Source organism: Micromys minutus (assembly GCF_963924665.1).
Source record: "Micromys minutus genome assembly, chromosome: 30".
Lineage (NCBI taxonomy): Eukaryota > Metazoa > Chordata > Mammalia > Rodentia > Muridae > Micromys > Micromys minutus.
The window spans coordinates 14,278,501-14,299,567 of record NC_137965.1 but is presented as its reverse complement, the minus strand read 5'-3'; the positions used below and the strand labels follow the sequence as shown (position 1 = coordinate 14,299,567).

At 39.9% G+C, this 21,067-nt stretch overlaps 1 protein-coding gene across 7 annotated transcripts in view; it reads left to right on the top strand.

Moving 5' to 3' along the window:
* SYNE1 (spectrin repeat containing nuclear envelope protein 1) overlaps nt 1–21,067 on the top strand; it is a gene marked incomplete at its 5' end in the record, with an annotated part of 433,140 nt that overhangs the window by 139,655 nt on the left and 272,418 nt on the right. For all 7 annotated transcript variants that reach the window (XM_080941779.1, XM_080941780.1, XM_080941776.1 and 4 more), the window contains 12 exons: nt 73–281; nt 916–1,024; nt 2,330–2,494; nt 4,414–4,581; nt 6,321–6,485; nt 7,531–7,671; nt 10,479–10,639; nt 12,557–12,707; nt 16,259–16,486; nt 16,856–16,954; nt 19,412–19,599; nt 20,209–20,332. In XM_080941779.1, coding sequence (XP_080797905.1) covers nt 73–281; nt 916–1,024; nt 2,330–2,494; nt 4,414–4,581; nt 6,321–6,485; nt 7,531–7,671; nt 10,479–10,639; nt 12,557–12,707; nt 16,259–16,486; nt 16,856–16,954; nt 19,412–19,599; nt 20,209–20,332 — 1,908 coding nt within the window. The remainder of the gene's footprint in view (nt 1–72; nt 282–915; nt 1,025–2,329; nt 2,495–4,413; nt 4,582–6,320; nt 6,486–7,530; nt 7,672–10,478; nt 10,640–12,556; nt 12,708–16,258; nt 16,487–16,855; nt 16,955–19,411; nt 19,600–20,208; nt 20,333–21,067) is intronic.

Sequence of the window (21,067 nt, the reverse complement as noted above, 5' to 3'; positions counted from 1 at the left end):
TTTTTCTGCGATGATATTAGACATGGTTCAAGGCTTCTTACCAAGATACTGAAACTGTTTATCATGTCTTAGGTGTTTTTCAGTGACAAGGGTCCTCACCATCTCTGTGAGAAGAGGTTACAGTTCATAGAGGAACTGTGTGTGAAACTCCCAGTCCGGGACCCAGTAAGGGACACGTCTGGAGCCTGTCACACAGCTCTCAAGGAGCTCAAAGCTTCCATTGATAACACCTACATGATGCTCATGGATGACCCAGACAAGTGGAAGGACTATACTAGCAGGTACCGGGGCATCTCCAGAGAAGGCTCTAACCTTTCTTAATTGTTTCCATCAGAGATTATGATAAAATAGGGAATGGTGTACATTTTGTTTCAGGCAAGTAAAAAAAAAAAAATCAGATTGCTTTAATCTTGTCCATGCTTTTCTATAAATGTACTTCATTTCCAAAATCAACCAATCTATCTATCTATCTATCTATCTATCTATCTATCTATCTACTTACCTACTTACCTATCTAAGTTTTTTTTTAAATGAGTTCCCATCAAAAGCAGGGTGTGTATTTCATATATATAAAACCCATCAGTTCTGGAGGTCAAATAATCCTATTTTTCTTGGTATTCTCATATTTTTTCTTCACAGGAAGGTGTTGGCCTCTGTTGGTTAATAGCACTCTAGTGCGATATCTGAAGCTAGACCTCAAGTGATTTCTTCCCTCTTGGGCCATGAGACACATCCTTGTTCTCAGCTAAACTCCCTTTAAGTTACTGACTTTAGATATTAACACTCTTGCCTTGGGTTTCATGTTAAAGTTCCCAGGTTGTCATTTGTCCTACGCCCATAGAGTCAAAACAGAAAATGCATTTCATTGTCCCTAGGCTTTGGCCCTTTTGTAACAATTTGTTCGTGTGGTTTCAGGTTTTCTGAGTTCTTCTCTTGGGTGTCTGCAAAGGAGGCATGGTTGAAGAAAGTCAAGGATGAGCCCATTGACACTAGCAACCATGATGAGGTTAAGCATGTGGTCGATGTAAGTTCTGAGCTGGTCCTTACTAGAGGGAAAATTCCAATAAGTAAATATTCATACTATAATTGGTTGGTTAGTTAGTTGGTTGTATGTGCACACATATACCCATTCCGTTAAAAAAAAATAGGTTTTTATATTTCTTTAAAGACAACATCTCTTCATAGTAATGTGGTGAACGGCAGGTTTTCCCCCATCTCTGGAGCTGTTGGTAGCTTTGTGATGTGAACAGTCTTAGTGATTCCTCTAATGTGGGTTTACCTCATGGGGAATTGTAGAGAAGGAACCAGCAAGCACGATTGTATAATATAGCATAGATTTAAGAATCCCACAGCAAAGAAGAATGCCGTGTGTTTCTACACAATACAGTTTTATCTAGACAACTTGAGGACACAGAGGGCAAAGGGGATCACCCGAGGAGTCTGCTGCCATCAGACAGGGCAGGCTCAGTCTGGTTGCTTTAGAGGCCACAAACCCAGCCAAGGGAACATATCTCCAGATCTGCATATTGTGTTTATTCCTCGACTAACACACAGCAGCCCTCTCTCTTAGCCTTCACCTAGTATACATTGACCAAGTGCAAATCCCCTTCAGTATTTCTGATCTTTGAAAGTCACATGGCTACTATAAAAGATCTTCGTCTTTCTGTCCCTGCCCTCTGGCTTCCTTTTTATCTCTGATTAAATCATATAGTTGCCCAAGGTACTAATAGAAAACTCAATAATAACACTGAATATAATATTTTTTTAGTCTTCTCTCAGTATGCACAAATCAATTTTGAAGCCAGTTGATTCCTGTCTGGTATGTATTTTCCCCTACCCTAGGCTAACCATAGCTGGTATAGGTGGCTGACCCAGGCACTGCTCACTCTACCATTTGTTCTGGAGACTTAAGACTTTGGAATCTTCCCAGCACCATCATGGGTAGAGAGCCATCCTTGCTAACTAGAGCTTGGTCCACCTTGTGCATCTTTGATGGCTAGTTTTATATTAACTTAACTCAAGTTTTCTATGTACAAAAGAAATATTTCTAATCATTTAATCTAACTCTGAAGGTGATTTTTAAAAGTACGTAGGGTGTTGACTTTGCACATTAGGTACAAGCATTGGGAAGTCTTTCCTTTTGGTACTTTCTCACCATGAGTAGGAAGAGCACCATGAGCTCTCTTGTTTTCTTGAGTCTGTTGGAAGAGAAGGGCTTGCTTACACTATCCCAGTCACTTTACAAACCTTCTTGGGTTGGGTTCTTCCTTGCTAGGAAGTCATGATTTGTGATAATGCTTTGTTATTAAAAGGCGCCCTTTCATTCCAGGAGATCAGAAATGATATCCCCAAGAGAGGAGAGAATCTCAGCTGGCTGAAAGCCAGGCTTAAACATTTGATTGACGTTTCTTCAGAGAATGAAGCCCAAAGGCGAGGAGACGAGCTGGCAGATTTATCGAGCTCTTTCAAGGCTCTCGTGTCTTTGCTGTCAGAGGTGTGTCACAGTGCTAAACAGTGTGTGTCACTTAGAGTGCTAAACAGCGTTCTGGGGGAGAAGGCTGAAAGGACCATCTTTGCTTGGGTTGTAGCTTAGCAAAGAGTTTTATAAGGAAACTGTAGGTGTTTATATGAAAATGGTTAGGAAAGATGGACAGGATGCCTGAGTTAAGGAAGATGCTATCCGCTGGGTAGTTTAAGTTAACAAACCTATGTCTAAAGTCCAGAGGTGGTCAGCCAAATGGATTTTTGATCTTACCGAAAGCACCATTATTTCATGATCACGTAAGGACATATCTGAAAATTTAGGGGAAAGGGTTGGATAAGCCTGGTTTAACGATGTATGCCTATGCTGAGGCAGGAGGATAGGAAGTTCAAGGATAACCTGGACACTGAACATATCAAGTTTAAGACTAGCCTCAGAGTCATAGTAAGATTTTATTTGGAGAGAGAGAAAGATAGAGAGAGAGAAAGAGAGAGAGAGAGAGAGAGAGAGAGAGAGAGAGAGAGAGAGGAAGAAAAAGAAAGTAAAAAAAGAAAGATATGCTTAGAAGTCAGAGAAACTCAGCAATAGAGCTTAAACTTTATATATAGTCTCCATAGGATCTTAAATTTTAATACTCCAATAAGAGAGGAACAAAGACTAAATTCAGTACATTAGGTAAAGAACTTGGAAGTGTATTGAGACAGATAAGTCTTCATTAGCTGCTATTCAGTAATAATAACTCGTTCTAAATTTAATATGCATTCAAATGGAATGAGCCGTATTCCATTATAGGATAAAGTATTTCATTTTTATGTCTGTCAGAGCTGTTTCCACTCACTCGATGTGCAGGTAGGAAGCCCAAGAAGGCAAGATGGAGCAAATCTAAAGGCCCAGGGCTCGTGAGAGGGAAGATGGTATAGAACGATAAAGTAGTTTGGGAAGGACATTTTCAACAAATGTTCTGTCACCTTCTTTGTGATTTTTCTCTCCTATTGTTTTTTAAATAGTATGGGCTTGACATTGTGTATAAGGCATAATCACAGCCAGACAGTGTTTATGAGAATATAATCAAAGGACCCCAAGACATAAGTATAAAATAGATACAACTTTATTATCCTACCTTTGCTATCAAGTCCTGCACATTTTTCTGTTTTTAATTTTAGAATAGGTTCTTAATAGGATGCAGAATACTGTCCAATGAAATGAATTTTTCTGTCCCTCCAAGCAACAATTACATACAATTCAAAACTATGCAAAATCATAGAAATATATGAATATTATATGAATTATATGAATAATATATGAATTCATATATATATATGAATCTGGTTTTAGCTCTTGAGACATAGTTCATGTATGCATTTAAAATATGAAATATCTCATTACCTGGAGTGAATTGATTTCACTGAAGGCATAAACTGTGAAGCTATGAATTCTTGAGATGTAATGTGTGGTGATAAACAGCTATTTCATGTATGTGAAACTAAGACTGAGTGTCTCACGAACACAAAATTTGCATGTGTGAAATAACCGAAGGACTAACTAAGTTGATTAGAGAGGTCATCTCTGAGATCTAGAGCCTGATGCAGCAGTTAAGTGGACTGGCTGCTCTCGTAGAGGGCTGAGCTAGGTTCTGAGCACCTACGTGGCAGCACAAACCAGCTGTAACTCCAGCTCCAGAGAATCTAATGCTCTCTTCTTGCCTCAGTTGGCATGAAGCATGCATCTAATGTGGAAATAAATTCAAGCAAAAACGCTTATTCACATAAAATAAAAATGAATATATTAAAACTCTAAGACATTTCATAATGTGTATTGAGTAGCTTAGCTGTGTGCAAGGTTAACTTGTCTATCTCATCTCCATTTAAAAATATTCCACAAACTTTGCTAAGTAGCCTATGATCTACTTCTTTTCTTCTACAACAATTTAGGTCGAAAAGATGCTAAGCAACTTCGGAGAATGCGTTCAGTATAAAGAAATTGTGACAAGTTCCCTCGAGGGGTTGATGTCGGGCCCCCAAGAGAGCAAGGATGAAGCCGAGACAATCCTGGACACGGAGAGTCTGTTTGAGGCTCAGCAGCTACTTCTGCATCACCAGGTAGAGCTCTGTGTTCGCCACACGCACACTGTGGACGAGAGATAAAGCACAGGTTCTGATGCTGAGGAATGCAGGAAAGGAGAAAGGAGAAGGAAGTGGTCTCGTGGCTCAAAGTACTTGGCAATTCTGTGCTCTGTTCTCTCTGATGAACATTAAATGTTTCTGAGGACCCTGGAGGAAAAATTCCTAGATGTTTTTTAGTTTGAAAAGCTATAACTTGAAATGCCAGATGTTTCAGGAAAGTTTGCTCTTGCAAAAGGTTACAACTAAAAACAAAGGAGTTATATGTACATATGTATATATGCATGTATATCTGCATGTGTAGATATAAATGTATAGATGCATGCATGTATGTGTTATGCATGTGTGTGTATCTATAGATGCATGCATGCATATATGTATTATGAATGTATGTATATATGAATATATGTATGTATAGTGTATGAATGTATATGTGGATATATGTATGCATGTATATGTGTGTGTGTACATTTTGTTTGTATGTGTATATGTGCATATTTATAATCAGCCTTTTTGGGTGATAAATTTTTTTTCTCTTTTTTTATTAGATACTCTGTATTTACATTTGAGATGTTATCCCTTTACCCCACCCTGCTCCCACCCCCTCCCCCTCCAGTTGCCTTCACAAAGGTGCACTCCCTTCTGATCCCCCTCTCTACCCCATTGCCTTGTCATTCCCTTACACTGGGAAAATGTGCCCTCTCTGGAACTAAAGCCTCTTCTCACATTGATGCTAGATACTGGGTGATAGATTAAAAACAGGACCTTAACATTAATCTCCAACCCTCCAGTGAACTACAATCCTAGACCCCCTAGAGTAAACTATTTTAATTTAGTTGCTTTTCAACAGTCTGGTGGTAGATACTAAAATATATGTGCAGATAGAATATATTAATTATATGTAGGTATACTAATATATGCTATACTGACATTTAAGTATACATAAGTATATAAATTTGCATATATATACAAATTTATACATACATACACACACACTCGCACACACATACACACACATACATACACACACAAACATACACACACACAAACACATACATACACACACACATACACACACATATATATTAGGATATACCCAGGAAGAAAAATTCTTAATATTTGCATTTGTACATCACAGATGATAAAATGAAGCAGTGTTTTTTTTTTATCATTTTCATTGGATATTCTCTGTATTTACATTTCAAACGTTACCCCCTTCCCCCCTCTCTCATCCCCCCTTCCCTTGCTTGGAGTAGGACTCTTTAAAAATAGAAAACAATTATTTTAGGACCATCCAAATTAATTGTTTTACCAAAATATGTTTGAAATGTTGAATATGTTCAATGTTCTCCCATTCCACACACAATTAAAATACTAAAGCCAAATCATTTACACCTTGATTATTCAGAACATAAGATATGTTTAAGTAACCCCCATCTTTGATTAATTCTCAGTTCCTGATATTAATTTTTAAACCATCCAAGCCTATACCTTATAAGGCTTTGCCTTCTACACCTCTGATAAGAGCATGCTTATAGCCCTGCATAACTTCAAAGAGAGTAACATTTATAAACCTGGTGCTACCGGTACCTTCAATCCCAGTACTCAGAAGGCAGAGGCCAACCTGGTTCTCAGAGAGTCCCCGGGACAGCCAGGGCCACACAGAAAAAACAAAAACAAACAAGTGTGATATTCATCTATTGAACAACTGCTTCCAGCAAAAGACAAAGATGATCTCAGCGAGGAAGAGAGACCTCCAGCAGCAGATGGAGCAGGCGCAGCAGGGTGGGCAGACAGGCCCGGGGCAAGAGGAGCTGCGGAAGCTGGAGAGTACCCTTACAGGCCTGGAGCAGAGCAGGGAGAGGCAGGAACGTCGCATCCAGGTAGGGTGGGGCTGGTGGGAGCTGGCTCAGTAGTGCTAAGGCTGATGACTTTCTGTTTGCAGCAAAAGCCCAGCGTTCACCTCTGCTGCTGCTACTGCTATTAATGCTTTACCTGGATTATTTTTAGTCACAGCAGAAGCTTCTGGAGGTGGTGCTTGTAAACAGCGTATTTTGCACATGTGGACACGCATCTCGGTTGCTTTTCTCAGTGCTGTACCCAAATACCCAAAAAGAAGCAGTTTAAGGGCAGAAGGGCTTCTTCTGCTCAAGGGGATGGATCCATTCCATCATGGTGAGAAAGGCACAGTCACACTGAATCTATAGTCAGGAAACAGTGAACAGGAAGTGAGACTGGCTACCAAACCTCAAGGCCCGCCTCCTGCTAGCGTCTCACTTCCTCCAGCAGGGCTCCACCCCATAAAGTTTCTTTCTAGTCTGTCCCATCAGCCGTGGACCAAGGGTTAAACATACGAGCCAATGGGAAACATTTTCACCTTCAAATCACAACAACGCTTAAGAGAGATTAGGGACTTGTCCCCATGTCACAGTGATGGAACCAGGATGCAATGAACATTTGTCTGAATCCATAAACTTGCTCATATTGCTTCTCATGGCCAGGAACTCCAGCAGCCACATCTAAGCCACCCTGTTCTCTGGGGTATTGTTGACACGCTGTTCTAAAAATTTTGGGTTTTTGCTACTTATTGCTCATCCCGATTCTTCACTCTTGCTACCCCACTCTCCCTTGCCAATGATTGACAAGCTACTTCCCCCTGGTCACTTAGCTACATATTATCACTGCATCTGAAGGAGCACACAACTTTCCATCTGCTGGAGAACTCGGGAGTCATCTGAAGACCTAGATGTGGGAAGGAAGTGCTATCAAAGACACCAGAATCATCTTTAGTCTGTGTTGTTGTAAGATGTCACACATGCTACACTTTCCAACTTAGGGAGCGAAGGAAAGAGAAGGCACAGTGTTGTGGGATTCCATCTAGTCATTTTTAATGTATCATGATGTGTCATTTACTTATTTTTAATTTAGGTCAGCTTGAGGAAATGGGAGCGGTTTGAGACAAACAAGGAGACAGTGGTCAGATACCTTTTCCAGACAGGTTCCAGCCATGAACGCTTTCTGAGCTTTAGTAGCTTGGAAAGCCTGTCATCGGAGTTGGAACAGACAAAGGTATGTAACCAATTTTTATCACCACACATTTAATCAGTTCTTCCTACTTACTGATGACCTGCTCTTTTCGGCACACTGCGGACGAAGGGTGTAAGAAGGATTTACACCTTAAGAACTAAGATTTCCCAACAGGGGTGTGTATAAACTGTTGGATCTCCGGAGGTACTGATATTCAGGGCTCAGTCAAATAAGACTGAGAAAAGCAGGGTAGAGGTAGAGGGCAGACAGATGGTCTGGGAAGGAGGAACACCGTCAGACATGAAAGAGCTAGACATGATGCTTCAGTGCTGTAGTGTGAGGTCAAGGGACACAGACTTGGAAAGCTGGCCAGTGGTGCCAATGATGAAACCTCACATGTTACACCCCTGCAACATGAAGTTGGGACATCAGAGAGTTCTTAAGAATGCCACACAGACAGATCTGTGCCTCGGGACAGTGAATGTCTGAGCAGACATAGAAAGCAGATAGAAAGGACAGTTAGAAGGTGCTTTCTGTGCCTTGCTATGTGCTAACAGACACAAGCATGTGCAATTTGCACTCCTGACCTCCTTTGACCGCCTTGATCACTCTGCTTGGTTCTTGGTTCCTTATTCTACACAACAGCCCTTGGGTGTTTGTGCTAAAGGACGTTGGCTTCTCCTGAGTGCTGGTATGGGTGGGATATGTTCACATGGAAGGTTAAGTTAGATTTCACAACAAACATGGCCTGGCAGGGACGTGAATGTTCATGGAGGACAAAGGTCGCTTGGCTAAGGAAGTGAAGAGCCTGGCTTTAGCTATAGCTCTACCTGGTAAAGACCAGTTCTTTCCTAATGCGTCCATGGTCATTCATGCATCCTATTCTCTGGACTTGGTGATAAGCACCATTCGATTTTCATTCAGTTTTGTTTTACTAACCTTCTCCTGTTCTTTGGAGCCCCTTGCATTGTGATTTCCTGTGGATAGTTCAGGCAAAACACTGTGTGTGTGTGTGTGTGTGTGTGTGTGTGTGTGTGTGTGTGAGTGTGTGTGTATGTGTGTGTGTGTGTGTGTGTGTGTGTGTGTGAGTGAGTGTGTGTGTATGTGTGTGTGTATATGTATGTGTATATGTATGTGTGTGTGTGTGTGTGTCTGTGTGTGTGTGTGTGTGTGTAGGCACAGCAACACTAATTGATACTTCTGATTATATTTGTGGAATTTGAGGACCTAATAGCACTGAAATTCATGGTCTTCAAAAATGGACCTGCAATGCCTGGGAGCTCACAGGTAGTCGTAAGAGAGATTCAGTGCTGTGATGTCAGCAAGCATCATACTTTAGGTTTCGGTACGGCTCTGTGCCTCATAAGGAAGCTCTGCCAGTTTTAGTTGAGCCACACGTAGTTCCTCTGCCACAATAGTGATGCTCACTTGACACTACGAAGTCTTTCAAACAGGAGGTTATAATTGTTCTATGTTGAAATTTTATCTTTCATGGTTACTATAGTGACTTTCAAAATGATCCTTGGAAAGACAGTCTTATATGATATTGCAGAATAATCTGCAGAATAATGCTTGAGTGGCAAGCTGCCTATTATAAATATTTACACAGCGGTTCTGTGCTGACTATTTAAAAGGGAGAAGCTGGTGGATGCTTAAGGCTCTTGTCAGATTTTTTTGCTTGAAAAGAAATAAGACGTTAATTTCCTTCATTCAAGACTATCACCAACGCTTAGCTTCTCTAATTTAATATTCAACATTATTTACCTGACAGAATTCAGGTAGTGTCTAGAATGTTGCAGAGCCTCATACAAATTAAAACTTTTGAAAGAAAATAGATCAGAGTTGCTGAAAAGCAGCAGGTGGGATAAACCAGAGTGGTTTTTTTGGTTTTGTTTTGTTTTGTTTGTTTTGTTTTGTTTTTGTCTGTATGAAAGATATGAAAAGTGATAAATGGTACTGTTAGTGTAAGGTACCTCATAATTAATCTGCTGGTGGATGCTGAGTGCTCGACCAGGAAAATATGATATGTATTTTACCCTCACGTGTAAGAGGCTAAAACATCATCCACAAAAACAGGCAAACAAGTGGTTCCCAGGAAAGAATGGCTTTGTTATGACTAGGGGTATGGGTCAGTTGGAAGGGTGTCCATCCAGTACAGAGAAAGCCCTGGGTTGTAGCCCTCCATGAGGACTATACCTATAATCTCAGCGCTCAGGAGGTAGAGGCAGGAGGATCTGTTCAGTTTCAGATAGTGACCTGGTTGACTTTCGTGAGCTTCTGTCTCAATTGCAGAGCAGAAGTCCTGAGCTTCATTCTATCATGTTGTGTGTGTATATACATTCAATACGATTCTGCAGCATTAAGGGCAGACTATATTACTCCTCAAGGAACCAATAACTTCTTCCAACAGAGAAAGATATATAAGAAAATCCCTGATGTATTAGACAAGTTATCTCTGTATTAGGTAACCAAAGTTATTAGTTGGTCCAGAGATCTGCTCTTTCTGTGTTTCAAGGATCAAGAACTGCTGGTTGTTTTGTGAACTAGCTGGTAGAAAATAATCATATTCTGAGAACAAATTAGTGACTATTAGAATCTTAAAACTCAGAATGTTAAGCCCAAATGAGGAAAGTGTGAAAAACTTGTTCTGCAAAACTAGTGGAAATGTTGAAATCGGGCCATCTAAGTTAGCTTGCAAGATGTGAGTCTGTCTTAGCAGTAAGAGCAGTATATGGCTGTCTCTTGGCCAATCTCTGTAGAATATGCTGTTGACTTCGGTGTACCATTCAAGAGTTTAAGTTGCTTACCTAACAGTTCCACCATCTTTGTTTTGTTTTGGTTTTCTCTAGGAGTTTTCTAAGAGGACAGAAAGTATTGCCACCCAGGCTGAGAACCTTGTCAAGGAAGCCGCGGAGATGCCCCTGGGGCCCAGGAATAAACGCCTGCTTCAGCAACAGGCCAGGTCGATCAAGGAGCAGGTCAAAACCCTAGAAGACACACTTGAAGAAGAGTATGTGCTTCACAACTTCTAAACTTTCCTTCGGGGATAAAATCCCAATAGTGTCTCCTGTGTCTTCTATTCCAGTCTTTCAAAAATCTCAAGTTTTCATCTGTATGTTTCAAGCTGTCTCAAGGAAGCAACTCAATTCAAAAGAGAAGTATCCTCAGCCCAGGAACTGGTATCCATGATAACAAAAGTACAGGAGGGATTTGGTGTTTGCATCTTAAAATGATGTATTCATCACTAAGCCATATCTATTCATTTCTGAGGCCTTCATGTAATATAGAGGCAATCTAAAAACTAGCTCACAATGTTTTCTTTTCTTTTCTTTCCTTTTTTCTTTTTTTTTTTTTTTTTACTATTTCATTATATTGTTACCTGTTAGAAGTGGAGGTTTTCTGACAGAGTAGATTCCAGGTCTAAGCATACAATATGGACAATACATGTCTCAGACTCGAAGCTTGTATGTTCATAGTGCCTCTGTATCCAAACTACCACAGATTCCCCTTCCAGAAATTACCTGCAAAACTCTACCTGGCTTTTAAACATGTACAATTTATCTGAAAAGAAGAAATAATCTCTTGGGTCCCTATGATATCCTTCTATAGAGTTTGAAGAAGACAAGCTTTTGATATCATAGTCAATACTCTTTAAAATACTATTACTAACATTTGTATGTATCAACACATTGAATACTAGTCTATGACTCTCAAGAAATAGGACTATACTCACAAGAGGGGTTTCAGGATGTGAAAACTGTTTTTAGTACTCTTGGGGTCTTGCATTGAACATTTTATATTTGCCTGAACTTTACATTTTGATCAATATTTTATTTGCAACCAATTCAGACATTAAACTTTGACAATTTTCTATCCACCGCCAAACTATTTAAACAGCAAATCTCAGAATATATTTGAAAGTAGGATGCTTCTAAATGGATTAGAACATTCATTTGAAGCTAAATTTTATGTAAAACAAAAACCTGAACTATAAGATAGATTGCATTTGCCTTTCTTACACTGCTAAGTGCATTAGACTCACACAGGGTACAAATTTGAGACTGTGACACTATTGAATTTGACAATCAATTAATGTCATTATTGGTTCTTGGCATCAAGTGCCTTTTATGATCAGGTATACCGTCCCTTCATCCAAGGACATCAGTTAGTTTAGTGCTTAAAGCATTACTTTTATAGTTTCTTTCTAAACTGAAAGCCATGCTCACTGGTTATGTACCCAGAGCTGAAGTGCTGTTTGTTAGATTTACTGCACAGAGATCCAGTGTTGTCTGAAAAAAAAAAAAAAAAAAAAAAAAACTAGGGAGCTCACAAACAAGAGTTTACAAAAGTCTTTTGCAATCAGTTGATCTGTGAATAGCTGAGAACATTGTAGGTTATAAACCAAGGGTTTGCAGAGTGGATGAGGCAGGTGCCACCCTGTGGTCTGCGATTAGACCATGGATCTACCTTGATTCACAAATCTGTATTTTACCAAACAATTTTAGTATGAAGAATTCCAGCAGTGCCCCTCTTAGAAAGGAGAGATGATAGATCGAACTATCAAACACCAAAAGCTATTCTGGGAGAGTTCCCTATTCTAACATCCAAAGATGGTTGCTCCTGTGCAGAGCTGGACCATGCTGGCTCATGCCCTTCGAAGCCAGCATCATTGCATTTAAAGTGCACACTGCCACTTACAGCATAGTACTTGCACTGCCTCCCGAAAAGCCCATTCCTAGAAGAGACAAGGAGGCCGGGGTCAGATAGACACCTCATCTCCAGTGTATATGCTTTCCTGCTCAAATAGTTTGTGCTTTGAGGGAATCAAATATCCTCAAACCCTTTCGCAGGGTGATGTGTAGGGGGAAAACTGTCTTGCTATTCTTTATGAAGATACTGCATTTTAACTTAATTTGGTTAATTTTAGTATTAAAACCATGGAAATGGTGAAAACCAAGTGGGATCATTTTGGCAGTAATTTTGAGACCCTGTACAACTGGATAACGGAGAAGGAAAATGAACTCAGTTCCTTGGAAACATCAGGATCTGCCACGGACGTGCAGATCAGCCAAATCAAGGTGACCTGCGCCCACGTTCTGTTAATCTCTCTTCCTTTAAGAACATCTTTCTTACATTTGCATCACCAAAAGCTCTCTGATCCCAGGACACATCTTCCACTCTTCTGTGCCTCTTTTAAGTTAAATTCACACCGAGCTAAGAGGTTATGATTGATGACAGTTTACAGGTGAAATTGTGTATTAATACTGTCTGACTCACAGATTCGAAGTCAACATTGTGTGCAATATCATTAAACTATTTTTATGGCTGCATTATTCCTTTCCTTGATTTTGGTTTGACGCTCATGCAGTGCGCTGTTCATACATTTATACCTCATGAAATGTATACATCATTTACCGCTGTCCTCTTTTAGAACCATTCCAAATGTCAGACCCAAATATTAGCCATGTTAGCCAGGCGTGGTGGCACATGTCTCTCTAATCCCAGAAATAACAAGGTGAAGGAAGGGTGGGAAGATTGCCATAAATTCAAGCTCAGCCTGATCTGCATAGTGAGTCCCAGGCCCTGCTGGGATACATAGTGAGATTCTGTTGCAAAAGAAGCAAACGAACAAAAAACTCTCTACCTTCTAAAAAATTCATTAATGGAACTTACCCTTACTGACCACAAGGGAAAGGTAGATAATTCTTTTTTCTTTTTTTTTCTTTTCCTTTCCTTTCTCTTTCTTTCCTTCCCTTCCCTTTCCTTTCCTTTCCTTTCCTTTCCTTTCCTCTCCTCTCCTTCCTTTCTTTCTTTTTCCTATAGAGAAAGCTGTTAGACCTGGTTGGTTGCTGTATTCTTTTCATTTATGATCTTCCTGCCTGGACAGAGTCTTTCTGACGCATTAGCTTTCCCGTGGACAAAAGATCTAGGTATATGGGTTACCACTGACCATTCTAGTAGAGCAGTCAAAAAGTAGGGCCTGAAAGAATGATGTGATCATTCTTCACTTGATACAAATACATACACACACACACACACACACACACACACACACTCACACACATACTCTTTTTTACACAAACACACACATACTCACACACATGCATACACACACATACACTCACACACATTCACACACACACGTGATTACTCACACACACAAACACATTCTCTCCCTCTCTATCTCTCTCTCTCTCTCCCTCTCTCTCTCTCTCACACACACACACACACACACACACACACACACACACAAACACCCTTTAAGAATTGTCTACATGTGTACAATGTATTTTGATCATATCTCCCAGCTACTCTCTCTCCTAAGTCCTTCCAGGACCTCCACACGCTCTCCTTCTCAACTTGGTTTCCCTGTTTAGATATGCGCTCTCTGTTTTATACAATTTCACTCCACATAGGTTCGGACTCAGCCACTTCCTTCTGTTCCCTCTCTTCACATTTTCAAAGTGGGAAACCCCTTTGCCACTGTGTCCTATTAATAAAACAAATACCAAATCGAGGGCACGTTTTAACGTGGTGACTCCGACCACATGCAGGGAGGGTGGGGGACGGGCCATTCCATTGACCTATGCTCTTGCTCACCCTGTGTGATGAGGACCCACAGATTGTGGCGAGCACGGCCTGCTGTCTGCTGTCCTGTCTAAGAAAGCAGCTGCCAAGCCCTAAAATAAAATTCATGAAGTATTTTAACAACAACCTCTCACTTAAATCGTTTTCACCAAACTCTAAGGAAAAGAAAATTTCCTTAGGATTCCTGCCACTTTTAGGTCATTTGGTCTCAAAGCTTCTCCTCCCGGTACTAAACAAACATCTTATGACCTACTTTATTCATTCAGTAATTCATTTGCTGTAATATTTAGTCTTATTACAGCACTTCTGAGCTATAAAATTGATTGTCATCCTGTTCTTCAGAAAAGTTAGAAATATTTAATATGTTTTGACACATCCAAAGTAGCGCTTCAAAAATGATCTGACATATATTAAAAAGATACATAAACAGCAAAAAAAGCTATATATCAGCAGCAGCAACAGTGCAGTGGGACCAACAGACTTCAATCTAGAAGGTTTATGTTCTAATGCCAAACTGATGGTTTGAGTAGTTACACTGCTCAGAAAGGTTAAGGATACATTTGCAATATCCTCTTTTAACTTTAAGTTAGGCTTACAATGAGAATTAATGGAGCATTTGCGTGTCTATAAAGACAAGCAGCCTGTTCTTGTTCATCATTGCATGTCTTTCCAAGTCAGTGTTGATAAGTAGCAACTACATATTCCAGGCTCACCTTCCATCTTTTCTCTGATAGAATATGTTCTCCATTTACCACAATCTCATGATCAAACTCAATGGCTGTGGTCATGAATTCTCAGATGACGTGAGTGCATCTGAGAACTCGTGATTCTTGTTCTTCCTTAAGATTCCTTCTGTGACATCCTGCGACCATGCAGACAAATAAATTATTAACACATATTACATAATGCACATTTTGAACCTATGAGTATTTTTTTTTCAAAGCAGAATATGATAAAAACAGAAGGAGGGTCAGAGACTCTAAAATCAGATAACAAAATAGTTGACACTCTGCCATAGCCACACATAGGAAAAAGAGAATTTGAAAAGGACATTCCGAGTGAGCTTCAAGGTGAAGTGAGCTCTTTCCAGTTTTCGAATCTTGACAGAGGTCACAAACATATTTGTCCTGGGCCAACAGTGTCTTTCACCTACTTGCGTCTGAAACTTGATATAATACCTTTACATTGTTTTGTTTGATTTAGTACCATTCCTTGGAGAAATGACTTTTATTTTCTCCATTTATGGGACCCCACCCACCAACACCGCTGCTCACTCAGCCTGTGTAGTTCTTGGTTCTTTTCCTGCACTGGCTACTATTAAACGAAGTATGTCTTCTCTCCCACATGAAATGGATGACATGTACATATTATTATGCTGTAGACTACCTAGCCAGTGAAGAAAGCAATGAATTCCTAGGCTACATGGGAATTCACCAGATATTAAAATTCTTAGACTAGGTGTATCTGTTTCCCGATGGGGGGGCTAAGAATGCTCAGGAGTTGTATAGTGGAAAACCACTGGCTTAAGGAACCAATGATAAATTGTCAAAGGACATTTTCATGTCTAAGTAGGATGAAGGAAAGCAGCACATCCTACTGCCCTTGGAAAAATTAAATATAGGCAAACATTACTATTTCTGTGAGTTCCTGGAACACACCACTTCCACATGTCGGCTGAAATATTTGAGTGATAAAGAAGCAATAAATTTGCCTGTCTTCATAGTCACCATGGGAGCTCAGGGACAGCTTCTTGATAATTTTGCCACAAGAAATAGCCACTTCTCTATCCTCACCATCCAGCCAACACAATCACCACTGCTATGAACGCTTTATGTGTTTATATGCGTCTGTTCTCCCCAAATGAGGTGAGGAAGCAAGTGGTATCTGTTCTCAGCTGCTTGCCCCCCATCTGACTATGTTTAGACTCCAGTTAGGCAAACTGTCCCCATAGTCTCTGCTGTAGGTTCTGTACTTTGCGAAGGTAGGCCTGTTCAGGTTGACATTTTTTTTTTCTTCTTCTTCTTCTTGTTTTAAATATTAGGTCACAATTCAAGAAATAGAAAGTAAGATCGACAGTGTGGTAGGGCTAGAAGAAGAAGCTCAGTCCTTTGCCCAGTTCATTACCACAGGAGAGTCTGCTCGAATCAAAGCCAAGCTAACACAGATACGAAGGTACTGGGAGGAACTTCAAGAGCATGCACGGGGCTTGGAAGGAATAATCCTGAGCCACCTATCACAACAGCAAAAGTTTGAGGAGAATCTGAGGAAGGTAAGTACTGGTCCAAGTAAACTTGTTACCCATCCAGTATTATATAAAAATGCGGTGAGCATCCCACAAAGAGAGAAAGAAAGAAAGACCGTGTGCGAATAACCCAACAAATGGCTACTAAGTTCAGAATTATTTATATGGCATCTTTGGAATATAGATGAGTTACAAATGTCATTCTACGTCATGTTAAGGTTAAGTCCTAAGACTTTTCTTTCAAATAGGATGCATTGATTTTTTAGATTCCATAGATGCGTGGTTTTAGATTGTGGTAAAAGTCATTCCCAACAGATAAGTTTCTGTCTTCTCCGTAACCTCCTCTGCCTCGTTATGTATCTTAAATTATTTTTATGTCCCACCATTTTTTTTTAGATCCGGCAATCTGTGTCTGAATTTGCAGAGAGGCTGGCTGATCCGATTAAAATATGTTCCTCAGCTGCAGAGACATACAAAGTTCTCCAAGAGCATATGGTGAGAGTGTACTGCTACACTTTTTCATATTTATCCACTCAAAAATTTGATTACTCCTACTTGAAAGGAAAACAGTAAATATTTCAAGAGCTAAAGTTGGAAATACTTTGTTAGTTGAGGAATTAAATGGTTCAAATATACTCATTTGTTGTTATAACATGCCTAAGTATGAGTTTCTATACATATTCCATTTAAATATCTATCTATCTATATCATCTAATCTATATATTATCTCTATCTCTACATCGAGAGAGAGAGAGAGAGAGAGAGAGAGAGAGAGAGAGAGAGAGAGAGAGAGAGAGAGGAGAGAGAGAGGGAGAGAGAGAATAGTCTATATTTACTGGGATGGTGAGATTGGTCAGTAAGAATCTATCGGATCCCAAGCACCCACAGAAAATCAGAGCTGGTATAATGATCTCCTGTAACATGCAAGAGGCAGAAACAGGAACACAGGGGCAAGCTGGCTAGCTAGACTACAGAACTGTTACTTCTATGTTCAGAAGGGAGCTTGCCTCAATTAACCAAGTGAAGAATGATTGGGAAAGACACACAACCTGAAATTTGAGTTTCCACAGTTATATGCACATGTGACTACACATGCAATCACACACTAGCATACCACAAGCACATACACCACACACCTACAGATACATTTTGTGTACATGTGCATATATATTATGTATGCATTTCTCTTCTCATCAGAATCTGTGATGTTTTCAGATTAGCTCTTTATTGGATCCCTTTTTCCTTCGCCACCATTAAACGTGAAGGAAAATATAATGTGAAGGTCATATTTTACACGCTGACAGCCATGTTTAGATGTGAATCTGTCCTTTCTAACAGGTTTCTGAGGGCTGGCTCTTTTGACCGGGTTACTTCACTTCTGTTGATTATCAGACTTTAGCAAGACAGCCCTCAGCCTTGGGAGAATGTAGAGAAAGGTGCAAACGTAATGAAACACGCACAGAGAAACGAACAGAAAACATGTCGACTCATAAGCAAAACAATACACACTGTTTCTACTCTGTGAGCATACATACATACATGTTTCTATTGTAGAAGAAGGGAGCTGGGAGCGGAGAACAAAAAATTAACAATGCACATTTGGGAAGAGTAGTGTGTTCTAGACTGCTTGAACATGTTCAGCAAGAAAGCGTCTCGGTTATTAATATATGTTAATATAAAGGAGAGGACGTAGGAAAATCCAATTTGATGAAATTATTTTAACACTCAAATAATGTTAGAACATGGGAAAGGATAGCATTCTGATTTTTTTAATATTTAGAATTTTAGAAGAAAACATTTGGAGAGAGAGAGAGAGAGAGAGAGAGAGAGAGAGAGAGAGAGAGAGAGAGAGAGAGAGAGAGAGGGATTAAAAATGTAAAAGGATTTTTATGAGGATTCATTTTTAAAGATTTAATTTTTGTTCTTCACTATGCATGTGTGTATGGGGTGGTATTTGCATATAAGTACTGTGCCAGTGGAGGCCAGAGTGGGCATCAGAGCCTCTGGCAATAGAGATATAGGCATGTGAGAGCTGCCCACTCTTGGGTTCTTTAGAAGGGCATTCCAGAGTCTTAACTGCTGAGCCATCTCTAGCCACAACGATTAAATCAACACATGTCATACACATAACGCTACAACAGCTCTATTCTGAGTTCCTTTATCACCACCAGCAGCAGTAGCAGCATCCCTGTCATCAAAACCCTCATCTATGAATCTTGCATGTATTTCTTTAGATATGATAGCACCTTAAATGTGTTTCGTTTTTTTGTTTTTTTTTTTTTTTTTTTTTTTTGGGAAGGGAAGAATGGGATTTTTAAAAGGTTCATATATTCAGCATATAATGAATAATAATTCTCACAAATTATATAACTTCGAGGTTGTTTAAATGTACAGTCTCATGTTTCTTCTCCCCAACACACAATGTGTTCTATCTTAGACATGGTTTTGCCCTGAACATAGTTATCATGATGTTTCTAAATAAATAAATAAATAAATAAATAAATAAATAAATAAATAAATAAAGTCAGTTATTATGCTTGGTGGCAAGCACATCTACCCAACAAGCTGTCTCACCAGCCACAGCTTTATATTCTTAACTGGAGAAAGTTCAGCTCATTGAAGCAACTTTCCCTTCACATTCAGTGCATCTTGCTGCAAACCATGGCAGGCCAACTCTTCAGTACCATCGTTGCCTTTGTGGCTGAAGGCAAAGACTTTGTCGTGATGGGACTCACTGAAGAACCGGCCTTGCTTGTTCTTGCTGTTGCTCTTGTCCAGCTGTTCTTCTCAGCCCCAGTCTTGACTTCTGTGACTTCAGTGACCTGAGATCAACCATAGGTTAACGATGCTAAAGGAAAAAATTCTAGAAGTAAATAGTTCATACATTTTAAATAGCCTCCATTACTATAGGAAAAGACCTGAGAGAATGAATTCTCTCTGCTCTCTTCTCAGGATCTCTGCCAAGCCCTAGAGACCCTCAACAGCACAGTTACCACTTTCTCAGCCAGTGCCCAGAAGGTGATTAACAGAGAATCCTGCACCCAGGAGGCTGCGGCCCTACAGCAGCAATACGAGGAGATACTACACAAAGCTAAAGACAGACAGAAGGCACTAGAGGACCTGCTGGCCCACTGGCAGAGGTGAGCAGTTCTTGGCTTACTTTCCATGGTGGGTAGGAGAGTACATATGTGAGCTATTGTCCAGGTCAGTGGTTCCCAGCCTTCCTAATGCTGAGGCTGTTAACACAGTTCCTCATGTTGTGGTGACACCTTCAACCATAAAATCACTTTCATTGCTACTTCATAACTGCAATTTAGCTACTGTTATGAATCATAATTTCATAATGTAAATATGTTTAGAGATCAAGGTTTGCCCAGGGGTCGTGACCCACAGGTTGAGAGCTGCGGCTCTAAGTGGTGGGAAATAATCACCCTAGATATAAGACGAGTGAATTTGGATGTCTACTGTAGGTATTCATTGACACAGAGCCCCTAGAGTAGAGAGGAAGCATGTGCATCTTTACATATTGTACAGATGTGAGGGTTGCCATGACAATGGATAAAGTTTATCACTTTGCTGTGCAGGAATGCCACAGCCTCTGTGCACCAATTATAACAGATCATGTTAGACTTGCTGACCTGGAAATTTTCGTCTTTTAGTGCTTTAGTTGAAATCATATGATTTCCCTCTCCCTCTCTCTCTCTCCCCCCCTCTCTTCTTTTCTTTTTTATTTTATTTTATTTTTCTAGGTTGGAGAAGGGACTGTCACCCTTCCTAACCTGGCTAGAGCGATGTGAAGCCATAGCAAGTTCACCAGAAAAGGACATTTCAGCAGACAGAGTCAAAGTAGAAAGTGAACTGCAGCTAATACAGGCAAGTTCAAGGAGGGTGAGGATGGAAATGGAATGGTCTTGTGTGCTTACATTTATTAATTAAATCTCTAAGTCCCCTAATTACTTTACTATCCCCAGACCATCATTTGGCATCAAGATGCACTGAAACAAAAGCCTGGACTCACAGACACGGTAGCAATGGGGACTTCGTGGTGACCTATGCCCATGGTGTCTTAGAGAATTCTCTAATTTTTGCATATAATAATTGCATAGCATCTGGGTATCATTCAGTTGAGTATCACGGACATTCCAGGAGGGCGGGAGATGCAGGAATGTAGAGATAAGCTCTATCACCACTGCAAGTATAATAGCTCTTCCTTTGATCATAGGTGATTTTTTTTAAAGAAAATAAAAGTGTTTTTTGTAGGAAAGAATAGAATGTAGAAAGAAGTCAAGAGTTATTGTTGCATTCAAGAATAACAGAAGAAAAAAAAAAAAGACGAAGTCCCAATAGGAAGACAGAAAAACGACATGGCTAATAGCATCCTTGAGAAGCCAATTTTATAAACTTAATAAAAAAAAACTTTTATTACTGAAGCTGCTGACAATATGAATGATTTTGGTTTATTAATAATGTGTTTAAAAGGTGCTATCTGCGCCAGAAATGTCAGCAGGCAAAACTGTTTCTAGAAAGAAATTTATTGTCTGGTAGGTTCATAGCTTGACTTTTCCTACCACCCTAGAAAACAAAGTAGGGACCTGCTAGTTTTCTTTA